General features: G+C 38.0%; 1 protein-coding gene across 1 annotated transcript in view; it reads right to left on the bottom strand.

Moving 5' to 3' along the window:
• LOC126976491 (ubiquitin conjugation factor E4 A) overlaps positions 1-15,172 on the bottom strand; it is a 37,990-nt gene that overhangs the window by 10,467 nt on the left and 12,351 nt on the right. The window contains exons 7-13 of the mRNA XM_050824848.1: positions 13,276-13,420; positions 10,767-10,958; positions 9,396-9,566; positions 8,128-8,251; positions 6,684-6,829; positions 3,759-3,908; positions 796-1,039 (exon numbers count right to left, since the gene is read on the bottom strand). Coding sequence (XP_050680805.1) covers positions 796-1,039; positions 3,759-3,908; positions 6,684-6,829; positions 8,128-8,251; positions 9,396-9,566; positions 10,767-10,958; positions 13,276-13,420 — 1,172 coding nt within the window. The remainder of the gene's footprint in view (positions 1-795; positions 1,040-3,758; positions 3,909-6,683; positions 6,830-8,127; positions 8,252-9,395; positions 9,567-10,766; positions 10,959-13,275; positions 13,421-15,172) is intronic.

The raw sequence follows: 15,172 nt of genomic DNA, 5'->3' as shown, positions 1-15,172 counted from the left end.
TTTTGATTTTTTTATCATTTTATGGTGAATACTCGATATGATATTGCACAATTCTGTTTGTAACTCGCCCACGTTCTCGTATCGCTTTTGAACTAAAAATAATATGCTATAAAGTATTTTAATTATGAAGTGGGTACTTATTTACGAATAATCTAAATATCTATCTATAACGTCGTCGTCGGCAGTAAATAACTTTCTTGAAATTTGCCTCAAACATTTTACGTTGCTCCTTTTTTTTAAAAGACTATGTTACTTAAGAAGAGTTATTACTTTTTGGCCATTCTTTCGATTGGAATGTCATGGTCATGAAAATTCTTACATTTTTTTTTGTCTAGCCCCATCCACTAAGCCCATACTGTGCGATAAGAACTTCATTAGAAAAAACAAGTTTTAAACAATATTGTCCTTGTGAACTGCCAATAATTTACAGTTTTTAGAATATTAGTCTCTTTGTCTGTCTGTTTTTTCACAGTAACTTTAGAAACGACCAAACTGAGTTTGACACGGTATTCATTGATGTTTAATGTAGTTTGCTTCGTTCAAATCAGTTCACAAGATAAAAGTTAAGTTAACTGAAATATTACAACAAAATTTACGCGGCATGTTGATCGTAGCGTAATATTAAAGTATCCAGTGATATATATTGTGACTTCAAAGTTTCGTAAAGAATAGCGTTCCAAAAATAGTAGCACCTAGTTTCTTGCCATTTCTCATTTGAGCTTAGCCAAAGTGGTGATAAATAGTGAAATTTACAACTTTGGCATTAAATAGTGTTGTTTTTTAACAATGACCAACCTTGAAGTTCTTCTTATTAGGTCCGACGAGATGCAGCAAGAAGTAGTTGAGCATGGACGCGATCCTTTCGACTAGAGTGGGGTGGCAGAACACGAACGGCGCGTGCGCAGTGAGTCGGACCAGTGTGCGGATCGTGTCGCGCCCTAAGATGTTGTCAAAGCGAGCCAACATGCCGGTGTGGGATAGGTTTGTCAGGTTCTGCTCTCGCTCCTGAGCGGATAAGTTCGTCCAAGCAGCGGACTCTCTGGAACACGTGATTCATATTTTAATATCTGGAAGACTTTGCTGTGAGTACCCAGGTACTGGCTATTCATTTTCGAATGAAATGAAATTTTATTTGCAGGAAACATTGTACTTAAGGTGTTAACAATATAATGGATAATCCAATATGTTTCGTCAATTGACATGCAAAATATGTTACAAAATTGTCTAAACACTAATCGTACTGTTATATTGAAACATGTCGGATTTCACAATGATATCAATAATATTTATAAAATGAAATTTTAAGATATTATAATATGAGACGTAAATAACTTAACAATTCATTTAGTACCTATTTAGTATAATATTAACAAATTCAATGTCATAAAAGTATATTAATTTACATATATTATTATCAAATAGAATTATTCATTTTGTATTGAAAAATTCATTTAAGCTATAGAAGCAGTTATTTGTTAACCACTGATGCAGTCTTCTTTTAAAAACTTTGAACGGTAAATCTTTCAATTCATTGGGCAATTTATTATATATTTTCACAGACATGCTGAAACAATTTCTACTAAAAGATGCAGTTCTACAGAAGGGCATTATGAGTTTATTTGGATATCTTGTGTTTAAAACCTTCTGGCTTTTTTTTGTATAGAAATCACACATATGTTTTTGAACAAATAGGCTTATTTCATAAATGTATAGGCATGGCAGCGATAGAATTTTCAATTTTTTAAATAGCGGTCGACAAGAATCTAGGGGGCCGGCTCCACAAACCGCCCTGATACACTTCTTCTGTCCAATAAATAAATGCCCTATGCTCTAATGCCCTATGCCCTATGGAAATTTTAATTGAATAAATGCCATTTATTAAGTGGTGCCTCTACATATCTTTTAATAACCAAAAGCATCAATGCCTCAATTATTCACCAGGTGGCGTTATAAACCCGTTTTGTTGTGTAAAATAGCGATTTAAAATGTATTAATGTATTTTTTTGGACTTGCACTCGCGCACGGTATAAAAAATGGATATTAGATAGGGGTGACATTGGGGTTGAAATGTTGGATGAAAGTCTTATGAAGTTCGAACGTACTGCTATTTTTTGTATAGGTAACTATATAATTAAAATTCCTTTGACACCTACGCCTTTCGATGTTAAAATATAGAATAAAAAAAATTGTTATACTCAGTCATTTAGAAGAGAAAGGAATAATGCCATTGCTGTTTCTTCCTCAGGCATTGCAGCTACTTTGCTTGATGGAGGCAAGACGGCTTATTCTGCTTTCAAACTACTTTTGAACCTGAATGTTTCTGACACTCCACTGTACCTAAACAGAGTGAGACGACACAGGTGCTTCGAGAAGACAGAATTATTGTATGAGATGAGTGTACTATGGCCCATAAGAAATACATTGAAGCACTAAATAGCACCCTCCAAGATTTATGGAATTGTAAGCGACATATGGGCGGAGTCATGGTACTATTGGCTGGTGACTTCAGACTTCAGAGAGACTTTGCCTGTTGTCTCACGAGGGACACATGTAGATGAACGGAAGGCTTGCCTGAAGTGCTATGATGGCCTAAGGTTAATATTTTGTCCTTAAAAGTAAACATGGGTGTCTTCAACATGATTCAAAAGGCGGAGGAGTTCTCCAATTTGTTGCTAGACATTGGTGATGGAAACATTTTGGAGGAGGGAGGTAAAATAAACATTCCCAGTAACCTTGGTGATGTTGTGAGAGATCTGACTAGCTTAATAATAATAATAATAATCATTTATTGAATACTAATAATATGTGGTACAGAAAGTTTTGTGCCCTACCTTCTGCGGTAGGATACCCTGAGTTGCAGAGGCTAGGTCCTTCCGAAAGGTATTAGTATACATAATAAGCAAAATCACTAAAAAGAGGTATGTGTGTGTTTGAGTGTGTGTGTGTGGTTTTTTTTGTCAAACTGTACACAAGATTAAATAAGTGTTAGTAATTGATGCTTAGGTTTTAATTTTAAGAATGTTTTCTGTATTGTCGTATTTTAATACTACTAGCCACGATTTTAAAGATTTTGTTAAAGAGTATTTATTTATTTTACTTATATTTTTATTAAATTTACTGAAATAGTTATAGGCGTATGCCGAATTAAATTCATATTGTGACTGAGCAAAGCCTGTTTTAGTGATTGGGTGTACGAAATGTGGTTATTCTGTTATTATCATTAGAGTTTATATTACTTTTTACATGAAATCGTGAAATTATTCCATAAATATATTGCTGACGGACACTGAGAAGTTTACTCTCTTCATGTAATTGGTTGGTTTGGTACGCTGATTGAAAAAATAATGAAAACCTACTCCAATCTTGTTCAATCTGGAGAAAATTGCGCTGCATGGCTAAGTGAAAGAGCTATTCTTTCTCCAAAAAGCCAACTCAGCCAACTGTATTAATATTTTTTTGCAAGAAAAGCTTCCCGCTGTTCAAATAAAATATGAATTTAGACACTGTTTTGTAGGCCGATGATGTATTATCCTGTAGTTTTTCACACTCTTCACCTCACATCCTTAACCTCAAAGTTGGCGCCCCAATTATTTTAAAGCGCAATTTAAACCCTGTGCGGTTTTGACTAGCGGTAGGACTTTTGCCGATACGTTCGACTGCCGTTCCAGCAGGAAAATAATCTCATAGAAAATCAGAAATTATACTCCGACAAATTCGAGGGCAATTGCTAGTACATTTATGTTAATAGAATTACATACTGTGCATTCTGCAGATTTCGTATCTGTGCCATATTCCCGAGGGCCTCATCCAACAGGAAGATAGCGTCGTTCATGAGCAGGTTGACAAATCGCAGGAATATTGGAGGATGGACTGCTTCCATGTTTGCTTCTGCCTCACGTGCCAGCGACCTGAAATTTTGATTGATTATATGAAACAACTAAACAGGTGGAATGGTGGTACTTCTTTTTGCTCAAATTACTGCTAGAAGAATTATTTCAAATAAAATGTCTAAGAGTGACCTCAGGTTAACAGAATAGTTAGCCCAAGCTGCCAGGCTGAGACCTATAAAGCGTACTTGGGACTTTGCTCAGACTTTGCTTACGTTTTTTTTATGGAATAGCAGGACAAAAGAGCGTACGGGTCACCTGGTGTTAAGTGATCACCGCCGCCCACAATCTCTTGCAACACCAGAGGAATCACAAGAGCGTTGCCGGCCTTTAAGGAAGGTGTACGCGCTTTTTTTGAAGGTACCCATGTCGTATCGTCCCGGAAACACCGCACAAGGAAGCTCATCCACAGCTTTGGAGTACGTGGAAGAAAGCTCCTTGAAAAGCGCACTGTGGAGGACCGCCACACATCCAGATGGTGGGGATGATATCCTAACTTGTGGCGTGTCGTGCGAAGGTGGCCACGCAATTGGCAATCGCTCGAGATTTTGAGACCCAGTATCCCGATACTAGGCGAGGCTTTAAGGGAAGTGTTATCGAAGAGCGGTGATACGACAAATGGGGTTTTTTTAGTGGTAAACGCGCAAACTTGAGTCTTCTGGGGGTTACATTGGACAAGGTTCAATTAACCCCATTCCACGACCTTCTCGAGAGAGGACTCGATGAAAGACACAAGTTGCTCCCGGCACTGGTCGACGTTTTCCCGAGAGAGACCTGCATGGCCCGTGTATACGGCATCACCAGTGCTGCATAGCAATGTATGTTGGAGGTGTCCAACATATCATTGATATGCAGAAGAAACAGCGTGGGAGATAGCACACAGCCTTGGGGCACTCCAGCATTCACGGGCTTAGGATTCGAGCAAAAACCGTCGACAACGACTTGTATGCTGCGCCCAGTCAGAAAGCTGGAAATCCACTTGCACAAGCTCTCGGGAAGGGGCAAGGCAAGCCTTCGCTATATTCAGGCTAACTGCCAGGCGTTCCCCCTTGCTTTTAATAGCCGCCGCCCATCTATGTGTTAGGTACACCAGAAGAGCACCTGCCGACCATCCATGGCGAAAGCCGTACTGTCGGTCGTTGATCAACTGGTGACCCTCTAAGTATACTAAAAGCTGGCGGCTAATTATGCTCTCCATGATTTTGGAGAGCAGGGAGGTAATAGCAATAGGCCTGTAGTTGGCCGGATCCGAACTATCTCCTTTTTTTTGGATCGAATGGACAAGGGCTGACTTCTATGAGTTAGGGAATACGCCTTTGGAATAAGAGTGTCGGAATAAACGCGTTAGCACCGGCGTCAACTCAGGGGCACACGTTCTGAGCACGATTGGAGAAATGCCATCCGGCCCGCTCGACTTCCTGATGTCCAACGAAAACAGAGCTCGCCTAACAGTTTTCTTTTTTTTTTTTTTTATGGAATAGGAGGACAAACGAGCGTACGGGTCACCTGGTGTTAAGTGATCACCGCCGCCCACACTCTCCTGCAACACCAGAGGAATCACAAGGGCGTTGCCGGCCTTTAAGGAAGGTGTACGCGCTTTTCTCGCGCACACGGAAGCTCATTCCACAGCTTCGTGGTACGAGGAAGAAAGCTCCTTGAAAACCGCACTGTGGAGGACCGCCACACATCCAGATGGTGAGGATGAAATCCTAACTTGTGGCGTGTCGTGCGAAGGTGGAATTCGGCGGCAGGAATCAGGTTGAAAATTTTCTGTCTGAACTGTACTTCAGGCATAGAGCTCTGACACCGCGGGATGGTCGGCGGTGTTTTTCCGCTGTCGTCAAGAGTCGAGTTGGCGGCGAAAAGAGCGCACAGGAGCTCGGCTTTCTCTTTTGCCGTATGGGCCAGGGTGTCATTCCTCATGTGCAACGGCGGCATGGACGGTTGGTTGAAGTTCAGTCAGTACGTAAAACTTAGCTGAGTGTGATGAAACGCAAACTTGGCTTTCGCATTGGGCTGTCTTAGCTTAAGCTAAGCATAATTTTATCTGTCAAATGACTATAAAAACGAAATCAAAGGTTATTCTAAGCTAAAACTCAGCTGAATTTTACGTGACTAAAGTCTCAGCAAAATACGCTCTATAAGATCTCAGCCTCAGACCGGTGCATACGTTAAGGAGCGATTTCGGAAATCGGAGGAACTGTGCCCGCTCTTAGGCCATGCAACTGCAGTCCATAAGCTCTTTATGTAGCGTGTCTACTGCCTCCATGCATCCTTCGCAAAAACTAACTAACATTGACCAACTATATAAGTATAATATATCTTTTGTGACTTTGCCCCTCAGGGTTCGGACATGCATTCGGAGATATTTTGCTCAATTTGACAAAGGTAAAACTATTTTTCGATCATTAACAAAGAACACAGGGGGCCTCATACCCTAGCAAGACATTGGAAACCTAATTTTAAGTATTAATATAATCGGTCAGTCAAATTTAACACTATTTAAAAAATAAATACTACGTCTTATAGCCTAAAATTATATAATAATATATTAAGCAGGCTAAGTTGATATATTATGGTTTCTTATCAGTTCTTCTCCCCATGTCTAAGCCCCTTTACTAACTGATATAGCTTCATGGCGTTTACAGAGTGTCGTTGCAATATGTTATTCGTTATCTGGTAAATAAATATATTTCTATTGGCCCTTTGAGATATATCCCTGATAAGTATGCTAAGTTTTGTTGTCCTTCCTCGGAAATCAGTTGTCTTAATCTCTGAAGTGATAATATAACTTACGTAAACGCCTCTCGGTGTTCCTCGAAGCCCCACAGAAAGTCCATAACGACGTACATTGGCCGCCGGTAGTTGAACTTCTGTTCAAACTGCACGCTCTGTCCTGTCATCTCTATTCCAACGAACACATCCAGAAGACACGGGACTAGCTATAATTTCAAAACTTTTTTAATTTAAGACATTTGATCATTTATATATAGACTGTGGCAGCTGTGAAAACGCCAAAAAACCAGATTGAAAGTTTATCTCTATTTTGAGCACTGCACGCACATTAACACAAACATACAAAACGCGAGCGTCAGACGCAGTTTTTCATGTACACTAAAGTTATAAACCCGGCTGGTTTTCTTCAAAGAGGCTCTATATGGCTGTATAAATTATCTAAGCTTGAGGCCATATTATATACATATTTTATTATACAGGCTTACTTCTATCTAGATATTTAAACTATCTTATAAAAATAATATTATATCTAGCAAAATAGCTATAAATAATCTATAACTGTACTGCACTACCCCAATATTGAACTCGTTCACTGAACAGGAAAACAGGTCCATGTGAAGGGGGGTTGAAATTTTACATTGCGACTGAAGGGCGTACTTTTTTTATGACAATAAGGGACGAGACGAGCAGGATAATAATAATAATAATATTGACACACTTTTTACACAAACTATCTTGCCCCAAGTTAAGCATATATAGCCTGTGTTATGGGTTACAAGATAACGATATATTTAATACAATATACTTACTTAAACATACATAAATACATTTAAACATCCATGACACGGAAACAAACATCCATATTCATCATATAAATGCTTGCACCTACCGGGATTCGAACACGGGACCTCTAGCTTAGTAGGTAGGATCGCTAACCTATAACCTAGGATGTTTGGATGATGGTTATTGAGACGCCCTGCCCATAACAAGTGATCCTTGAAAACCCTAAAAACTCTCAGTGGCACCACATCACTTTGAGACATAAGATGTTAAGTCTCATTTGCCCAGTAATTTCACTAGCTACGGCTAAAATTGCAATTATCTTCAACACTCGTTTATCTTCCTATCGGTCCACTATTTAACAACATTCAAGAAAGAAAATTCTTGTCGAGTTAAAACCTACTATAGGGTACTTCTCTTATTAATTTATGAATATAATATGATTTTTTTTACTGCGATACAAAGTATATGGGTCTGGTCATTACAAAAAAAATATATTTAATTGATGGTTAAATACATTAAAAAGCTAATGAAATAGTATTGGCTGTATATATTTCACAGCATAATTGATAATAATAATAAGGGATTATTTTTTACGAATGAGGAATCACATGAGTGTTGTCAACCATATAGGTACTTTTTCAACATACCCATTTTTAATTAATATGGAAACATTGGGCAAGACGGCTCATTCAAAATGTTTTGGACATTGTTTTGGCAATACCTGGAATCTATGAGGATGCGTCTTGAATATTTGTTCCCTGTAGAAAGATGAGATGTTATTGTGCGATGAACTGTCATCTTCGTTATTTGGCAACATAGCCTCTAAGCACTCTGCAAGACGAGCTCTGAAAATAAAAATGAGATATTAATTCAACATTTACTTTTATAAAAACTCAAGTGGCTGGTCCATTGCCACTTCTGTCACTGCCCTACAGCCAAATTGCTCTCATGGATACGCTCTCTCACCAACAACCTACACAACACCCGATGGATGAATGATATCCATATCGGTCCGTGGGCACCTATATGTGTCACACATTACTAAACAAACACACAATCGGCGTAAAGGACAGTCCTAAGTGCAGAGGCTGTCTAGCCGAGGACGAAACAGTCACTGACGAAATCCTGGAATGTGCGGGGGTGGCCAAACAATGGGCAAAAACTTTAACAAATACGAGGTCGTTCCAAGAAGTCTGTGAACACCCCAGGAATGTTCTGAACTTCTAGAAGGAGCTGGGCTGGTTGGAGTAACTGGCCATTACTGCACGCAAAATGGATGAATAGTGGTTTAATTGCGGAAACAGGAGCCACCATATCATAAACATAGCTTGTACTATGATTGTCAAACAATAATACATAATATAAAACAACGACTGCCAAATAAGGGATGGACCAATGACATAAAAATATAGAACTAAATGAAAAGCAATAGAGAAGGCCTCCCACAAGAGGGATCCAATATTCAGAATAAGTAAAAGTAATTTAATTTTAAAATACTTCGTACAAAATTTGTAATTTGAAGAAAACAGAAGCTTAAATTATGTTTATTGGTATTTAAAGAAAATACCTACTTTCTTAAGGATTAAACGCTAATAAAATTATCACAATATATAAGCATAAATTATTATTATAATATCTATATATAAATATAAATATATAATATAAATATTATCTCCCGACGTTTCTTGAATCCTGACCACATACAGTAACGAAACCAAAATGTAGGTATAAATAAATAGGTCGTTTTAATTTTGACCAAATAATAAATACTAATCCGAGATCGAATCAGAAATAAAGAGATCCGTAGGAGAACAAAAGTTACTGACATAGCCCAGATGGTTGCGAAACTGAAGTGGCAGTGGGCAGGGCACATAGCTCAATGGACAGATGAGCGCAGCGCATGACCGATCATCATGGAGATATTTGGGGAGGCCTATGTCCAGAAGTGGTCGCCTTCCGGCTGAATGATGGTAATAAATATTAAAATACCTTAAATGCGGGTTGTATGTCCTCGAGGAGTCCCCCATGAAGGTCAGCACAAGGGTAAGAGCAGGCGCCAGAAGGTTTACCACGTCCGCATCATCCATGTTCAGCTTGACAGTCCGCCGGGCTATGGTGATCAACACCACCACGTTCTCTAGAACGAACTCTGGAATGCATCTGTAATTTAAACATAAAATGAACAAATAAATGGGCTCCTGTATCCGCAATTAGACCACTAAGTTGGGCCCATTTTTCGTGCAGTGTTTCCCAGTTTAAACAAACAGCCCAGCTCCTTCCCTTTAGAATTCTCCTGAAGTGTTCGCATACTTCTTGGAGTGACCTTGTTTCTTAAGATTTTTTTCCGTTGGTTGGCCACCCCTGTACATTCCAGGATTACATGAATGACCGTTTCGTTATCGGCCAGACAGCCAGAGGCTGTCTGGCCGCACCTAGGGACAGTCCATTACGTCGATTGTGGAAAGGTGCTTGTTTAGTGATGTGTGACCCGTTAGAGTGCCCATCATGTCAGTTTGGGCGATAGTGTAGGAATTTATCCATCGGGTGTTGTGTAGGTTGTTGGTGAGAGAGTTTCCATCAACGTATTTGGCTGGAGGGCAGTAAGAGTAGCAATGGGCCAGCTACTTGGGTCACTGATCCCCGCCTTGCTACTTCAATAAAATGAACAATTGCTGTCATTGTTTCTGAGACTTGGGAGACTCAGCTCAGCTATGTTTGAAAACTCGGAAAACGAGATCGCTCCCAAAAACCCTCGTGTACTAAATTTCATCCAAATCTTTCAAGCATTAAAATTGCTCAAGAATTTATATATCTATCAAACAAACTATCTTCAATATACAAGCAAATAGACAAAAAAATAGTGCAAGAGAGAACATCTCAGAGATACAACAAGATAGAAAAGGTTAGCGAATCTAAAGCTACTGTCGCCGATTTTGATTCACAAGTCGTGAACAGTCAGCCACACCTGGAATTATCTCCTTAGTATTTTGAAACAAGCTAAGACACACATTCACAAAAATGTTCACACATTATCGGGCTTTGGGGTCAGGTAGTATATTCTAAGTGTATGCAATATATTAACAACAAACGAGGCTGCAGCACACGATACTACTGTAGCATGTTCGACGACCCATATAGCCTAGTGGTTAGTGACCCTGCTTACTGAGCTAGAAGTTCCGGGTTCGAATCCCGGTAGGTGCTGAATATGGATATATGTTTCCGAGTCATAGACGTTCATTTATATTTTTGTATGTGTATCGTATTAGATATATCGTTGTCCTGCAAATTTGTGTCTAAAGTGTGTAGCAGCGTAGTGTGGTAAATTTTTTGGTACATTTAACATTTGTAGGTTTATCTCACCTTAAAGTATCTGGCGGTGGAGTAGTTATGGGCATTTTAACTGGTATTATATTCATTGGTGCATAGCATGGTAAATTCTCAGCATTTTCCCGTATCGCTATCTGCACCAGCCATGTACAAGTAGCACCTTGCAACCGTCGCATAAACGGTAGCATATTAGTCTCCATAAGTGCACATCGCAGACTTAGATATCTGTAAAAAAAACTTAAGCTGACTGAATTTGATTGTGTTTAGTACCATTTTATCTAATGTACCAGAACATGTCTCAATTTTATTTGGGAAATATTTTTGAACTGATAATTTTTTATGGGAGGGCGGTTTGTAACGTTACGCGTTACGGAGCCAGTCTGTCTGGCTTCCTTTTCTGTCACGCATACGGCAGGTACGCCCTTCCTCTCTCACTCTAACCAATTGTTACTTTTATAGGATAAATAGTAATACTAATAATGTATTGTAAATAAAAATAATATAAATTTTATAATCAATTAAAGATTATAATAATAAATAGTCATTCCTTACATTATCATATTAATATAAATAAAATGTAAGTAATAACCTTAGCTTTTCTCAAGTTAAACATTTTTACTATTGTAAAAATACGATTTAATAATATTATTTTATGAGGAAACACGAGCGTAAGGGTCTAATGTTAAGTGATCACCGCCGGATACAGTACCTATGTATGCTAAACGACGGTTTAGTGTCCATTTAAAAAGAACATATTATAAAAGTCAAAGCCAAAGTCAAAGTTCTTTATTTGCGAGAAACATTCACAAGTAAAGTTGTTACAAATTTAAAGGCAGGCACATGTTTCGTCTTGACAGACATGCAAATATTTTTGTGGTTTCACATCAATAATTAGTGCTACATTTAATTTTATCAACGTAAAGCCTACTAAAAGACCCTACAATACACATTTACAATAATAAATGAAATGCTATGAAATAATGTAGTAAAAATAATCACAACAAAATATAAAATTAAAGTAAAGATAGTATTGGTGCCAGTTACCACTTCGTTTGATAATATTCATTTATTGAGTAAAAACAATATTTTTTAATGTTAATAATTTAAATTTAAAACTATTTAACACTGTCTCCTCTCTTATTTCTGTTGGTAATTTATTAAATACTAGCTGATACCCGCCACTTCGTCCGCGTACCTACACACATGACTAAGCACGTACTACTTATAAAAAAAATATTTCTTAAAACTTTATTAACCTTATATTAAATGAAGATATCGCCATATTTTATCAGTATACATAAAAATAATCTGATAGATAGTTAACAATGAAATTATTGTTTTAATTTAATTCCGAGCATTTTCATATTTATTCACCTTCTAAACCTTCCCTGGACTTCCACGAATAATTCAAGACCAAAATTAGCCAAATCGGTCCGGCCGTTTTCGAGACTAACGAACAGCAATTCATATATATATATAGATTTTTACACATATAGCATGACAGTTTTTTTGGTACAAAGTGGTTCTAATGTGGGGTACTCGAAGTCTATATAACACTTTAATATTTCAAATATCAAAATACATCTAAGTTGACGTGGTTAACAATTCGTTTTAACTTCTTGGCTGACAAGCGCAGTATGATTTAATCTGTTCGCACAATTATATAAGTATTTATTACTTACTACTTACTTTCATTACAGTTGAACCAAAGCAAACATTTCTATCATAAAACTTTCGTCAATTACTACTCAAGCCTACTCAATATTAATCCGTATCCAAGTATTAATTACACTAAATACTTGAACATGTAATACAAAAAATTAAATGATATCAAAAAGAACCCAAACAGAAAACAAAAAAAGAAAACATCTATTTTTCAAATAATTTTAGTCCCTCTAAAAAATTCGATTCCGAAACAAATTGCCGAATATTTAAATGAAATGTGATGATTTATATTATGACATATGTAACACAGTTAATTTTATCAATATTACGTTCAATAATTACTCTGTACTCGTAATACAAACGTTTAAAAAATCAAACGGAGGGTAACATTTTCGGAGTTCGGATTAGAGGTGTTGCTGTAATAAGATAAGACTAAGACTCATAGATGATTTTAGTTTTCCGCGCAGAAGTATTTGAATTCTAAGATCATTTATACTTCTAAATAGACTGCGATAGCTGTAAAAACGTCTAAACAATATAGAGGTTGACAGTTAACCTCTATTTTGAGCAATCACACACACTAACACAAAGTGACCTACAAATCGCGAGTGTAAGACGTAGCATGTCACGCACACTAAAGTGCTAAACCTGGCCTGTTTCCATCGGTTGTCTAGCAGCAAGAGGCTCTATCCAAAAATATAAATTATCTAAGTTTTACCCCCTTATTCAAAATAGTCTGCTAACTTAAAGCATTGCTAATTCTCACTCTGTCTTCTTCTATTGACCTAAGTCAGAATGAGAAAAAGCACTCCTAAGTGGCTGTTTTAAGTTAGCGGACCATTATGAATAAGGGGGTTAATGATTAACAACAACTTACTTATTCTGTAGATGCGTTAGCCTCTGCCTGATAGGGGCAATATGTTCTGATGAGACTCCCAAATGACGAACATCCATCAAGGCTCTTGTTGTCCTGGCCATATCATCGTTGTATCGATATATTTTTTCAGCACACACCCGTACACCTGAATGCAAAGAAGCATGGAAATTTAATAAAAAAAAACACTTTTAGTACGGCCGTAGAGATTCCAAACACTACAAGAATTTCATACAAAATTGTTTACGTTGCGATTTCCCTTTTTTATGACACTAAGGGACGAGACGAGCAGGACGTTCAGCTGATGGTAATTGATACGCCCTGCCTATTACAACACAGTGCCGCTCAGGATTCTTGAAAAAACCCAAAAAGTCTGAGCGGCACTACAACTGCGCTCGTCACCTTGAGACATAAGATGTCAAGTCTGATTTGCCCAGTAATTTCACTAGCACCTTCTGATCGAAACATTACTGCTTCACGGCAGAAATAGGCGCCGTTGTGGTACCCATAATCTATTCGGCAACCTGTGCAAAGGAGCCTCCCACTGGTGAACTGGTCCTTTTCTCTTACGTGAAATAAGCCTGAGGTGTATTCTGGAAGCGTGTGTTCGGAAGACAGTTCCGAAAAAAACGGAAATTTTTCATAATCTTAGCATGGTACTGTGCATAGACTTATAATAAAGACTAAATAGCGTACAGACGACCTGACAGCCTGATAATACGTGACCAATTATGATTTGCCAATGTGTATGTTTGCCAGTGATTTTGCAAGTTTAATATTTAAAATATTAAGGAGCGAATTCTAAGCGTTCAAAATACTAAGGACAGCTCTAAGCGTAGCTGACAGTTTCCGACTTGTCAATCAAAATCGGTTTCAAAAATAACAGATTCGGCTTTCCACGACGATCGGTCCTGCGCTGCCCTCATCCGGCGATATTGCTGCTCAATATCGCCGGATGAGGGCAGTCCAGATCGTCGGTCCATCTTGTGGGGGGCCTGCCAACACTGCGTCTTCCGTTACGTGGTCGCCATTCGAGGACTTTACTGCCCCAACGGCCATCTGTACGTCGAACTATGTGCCCTGCCACTTCAGTTTCGCAATCGTTTGGACTATGTCGGTTACTTTGGTTCTCCTACGGATCTCCTCATTTCTGATTCGATGTTGCAGGGAAACTCCGAGCATAGCCCTCTCCATTGCCTCCTGAGCGACCATGATCTTTCTCATAAGGCCCATAGTTAGCGACCACGTCTGTGTACCGTAAGTCATCACTGTCCTATCACAAGTCGTGTCCAGGTCAGATATTTCTATGCAGTGTTTTGTTACCGATGAGGACAAACGCGTGTAAGGGTTAACTGATATTTTGTGATCACATTCTCTTCCAACACTAGGAAGCATAGAAGCGTTGCACACCTCGCTTTTTGAAGTACAACTTCTTTAGGCGCGACTACGAGGTAACCTGACGACAATGCAACGGAACCGGAAGTCCGTTACGATGGTTTCTTCGTCCATTATTAGGACAGGCAAAGGGTTCGAGCCCATACAGCCTGATTCGTTAATATGTAATAACAACGTCATATTGATATGTAGTAGTTAATATTTTAAGTGGTATTAATGAATAACATATATTTTCATCAATAAATAAGAATAAAAAAGACAATCAAGAACCTGATAATGACTTAACCTGTAAAAAGTTTATTTATTTTAATAAGGAATAATACCAATTTAACTCTACATCATTATTTGTAAAATAAAAAAAATCTCACTTGTAAAAAAAATAATTATAAAGATTTTTTTTAATTCTAGGTAGAGAATGAAATGCCAACTTTGCTCAAAAGATGAAGTTGTATCGTCAACATTTCCGAACTAAAAATTGCAAAAAACCTAACAATGCTCCTAGCTT

The sequence above is a fragment of the Leptidea sinapis genome, chromosome 41 (genome assembly GCF_905404315.1).
Source record: "Leptidea sinapis chromosome 41, ilLepSina1.1, whole genome shotgun sequence".
NCBI lineage: Eukaryota > Metazoa > Arthropoda > Insecta > Lepidoptera > Pieridae > Leptidea > Leptidea sinapis.
The sequence above is the reverse complement of the archived record's forward strand: the minus strand, read 5'-3'. Positions and strand labels throughout refer to the sequence as shown.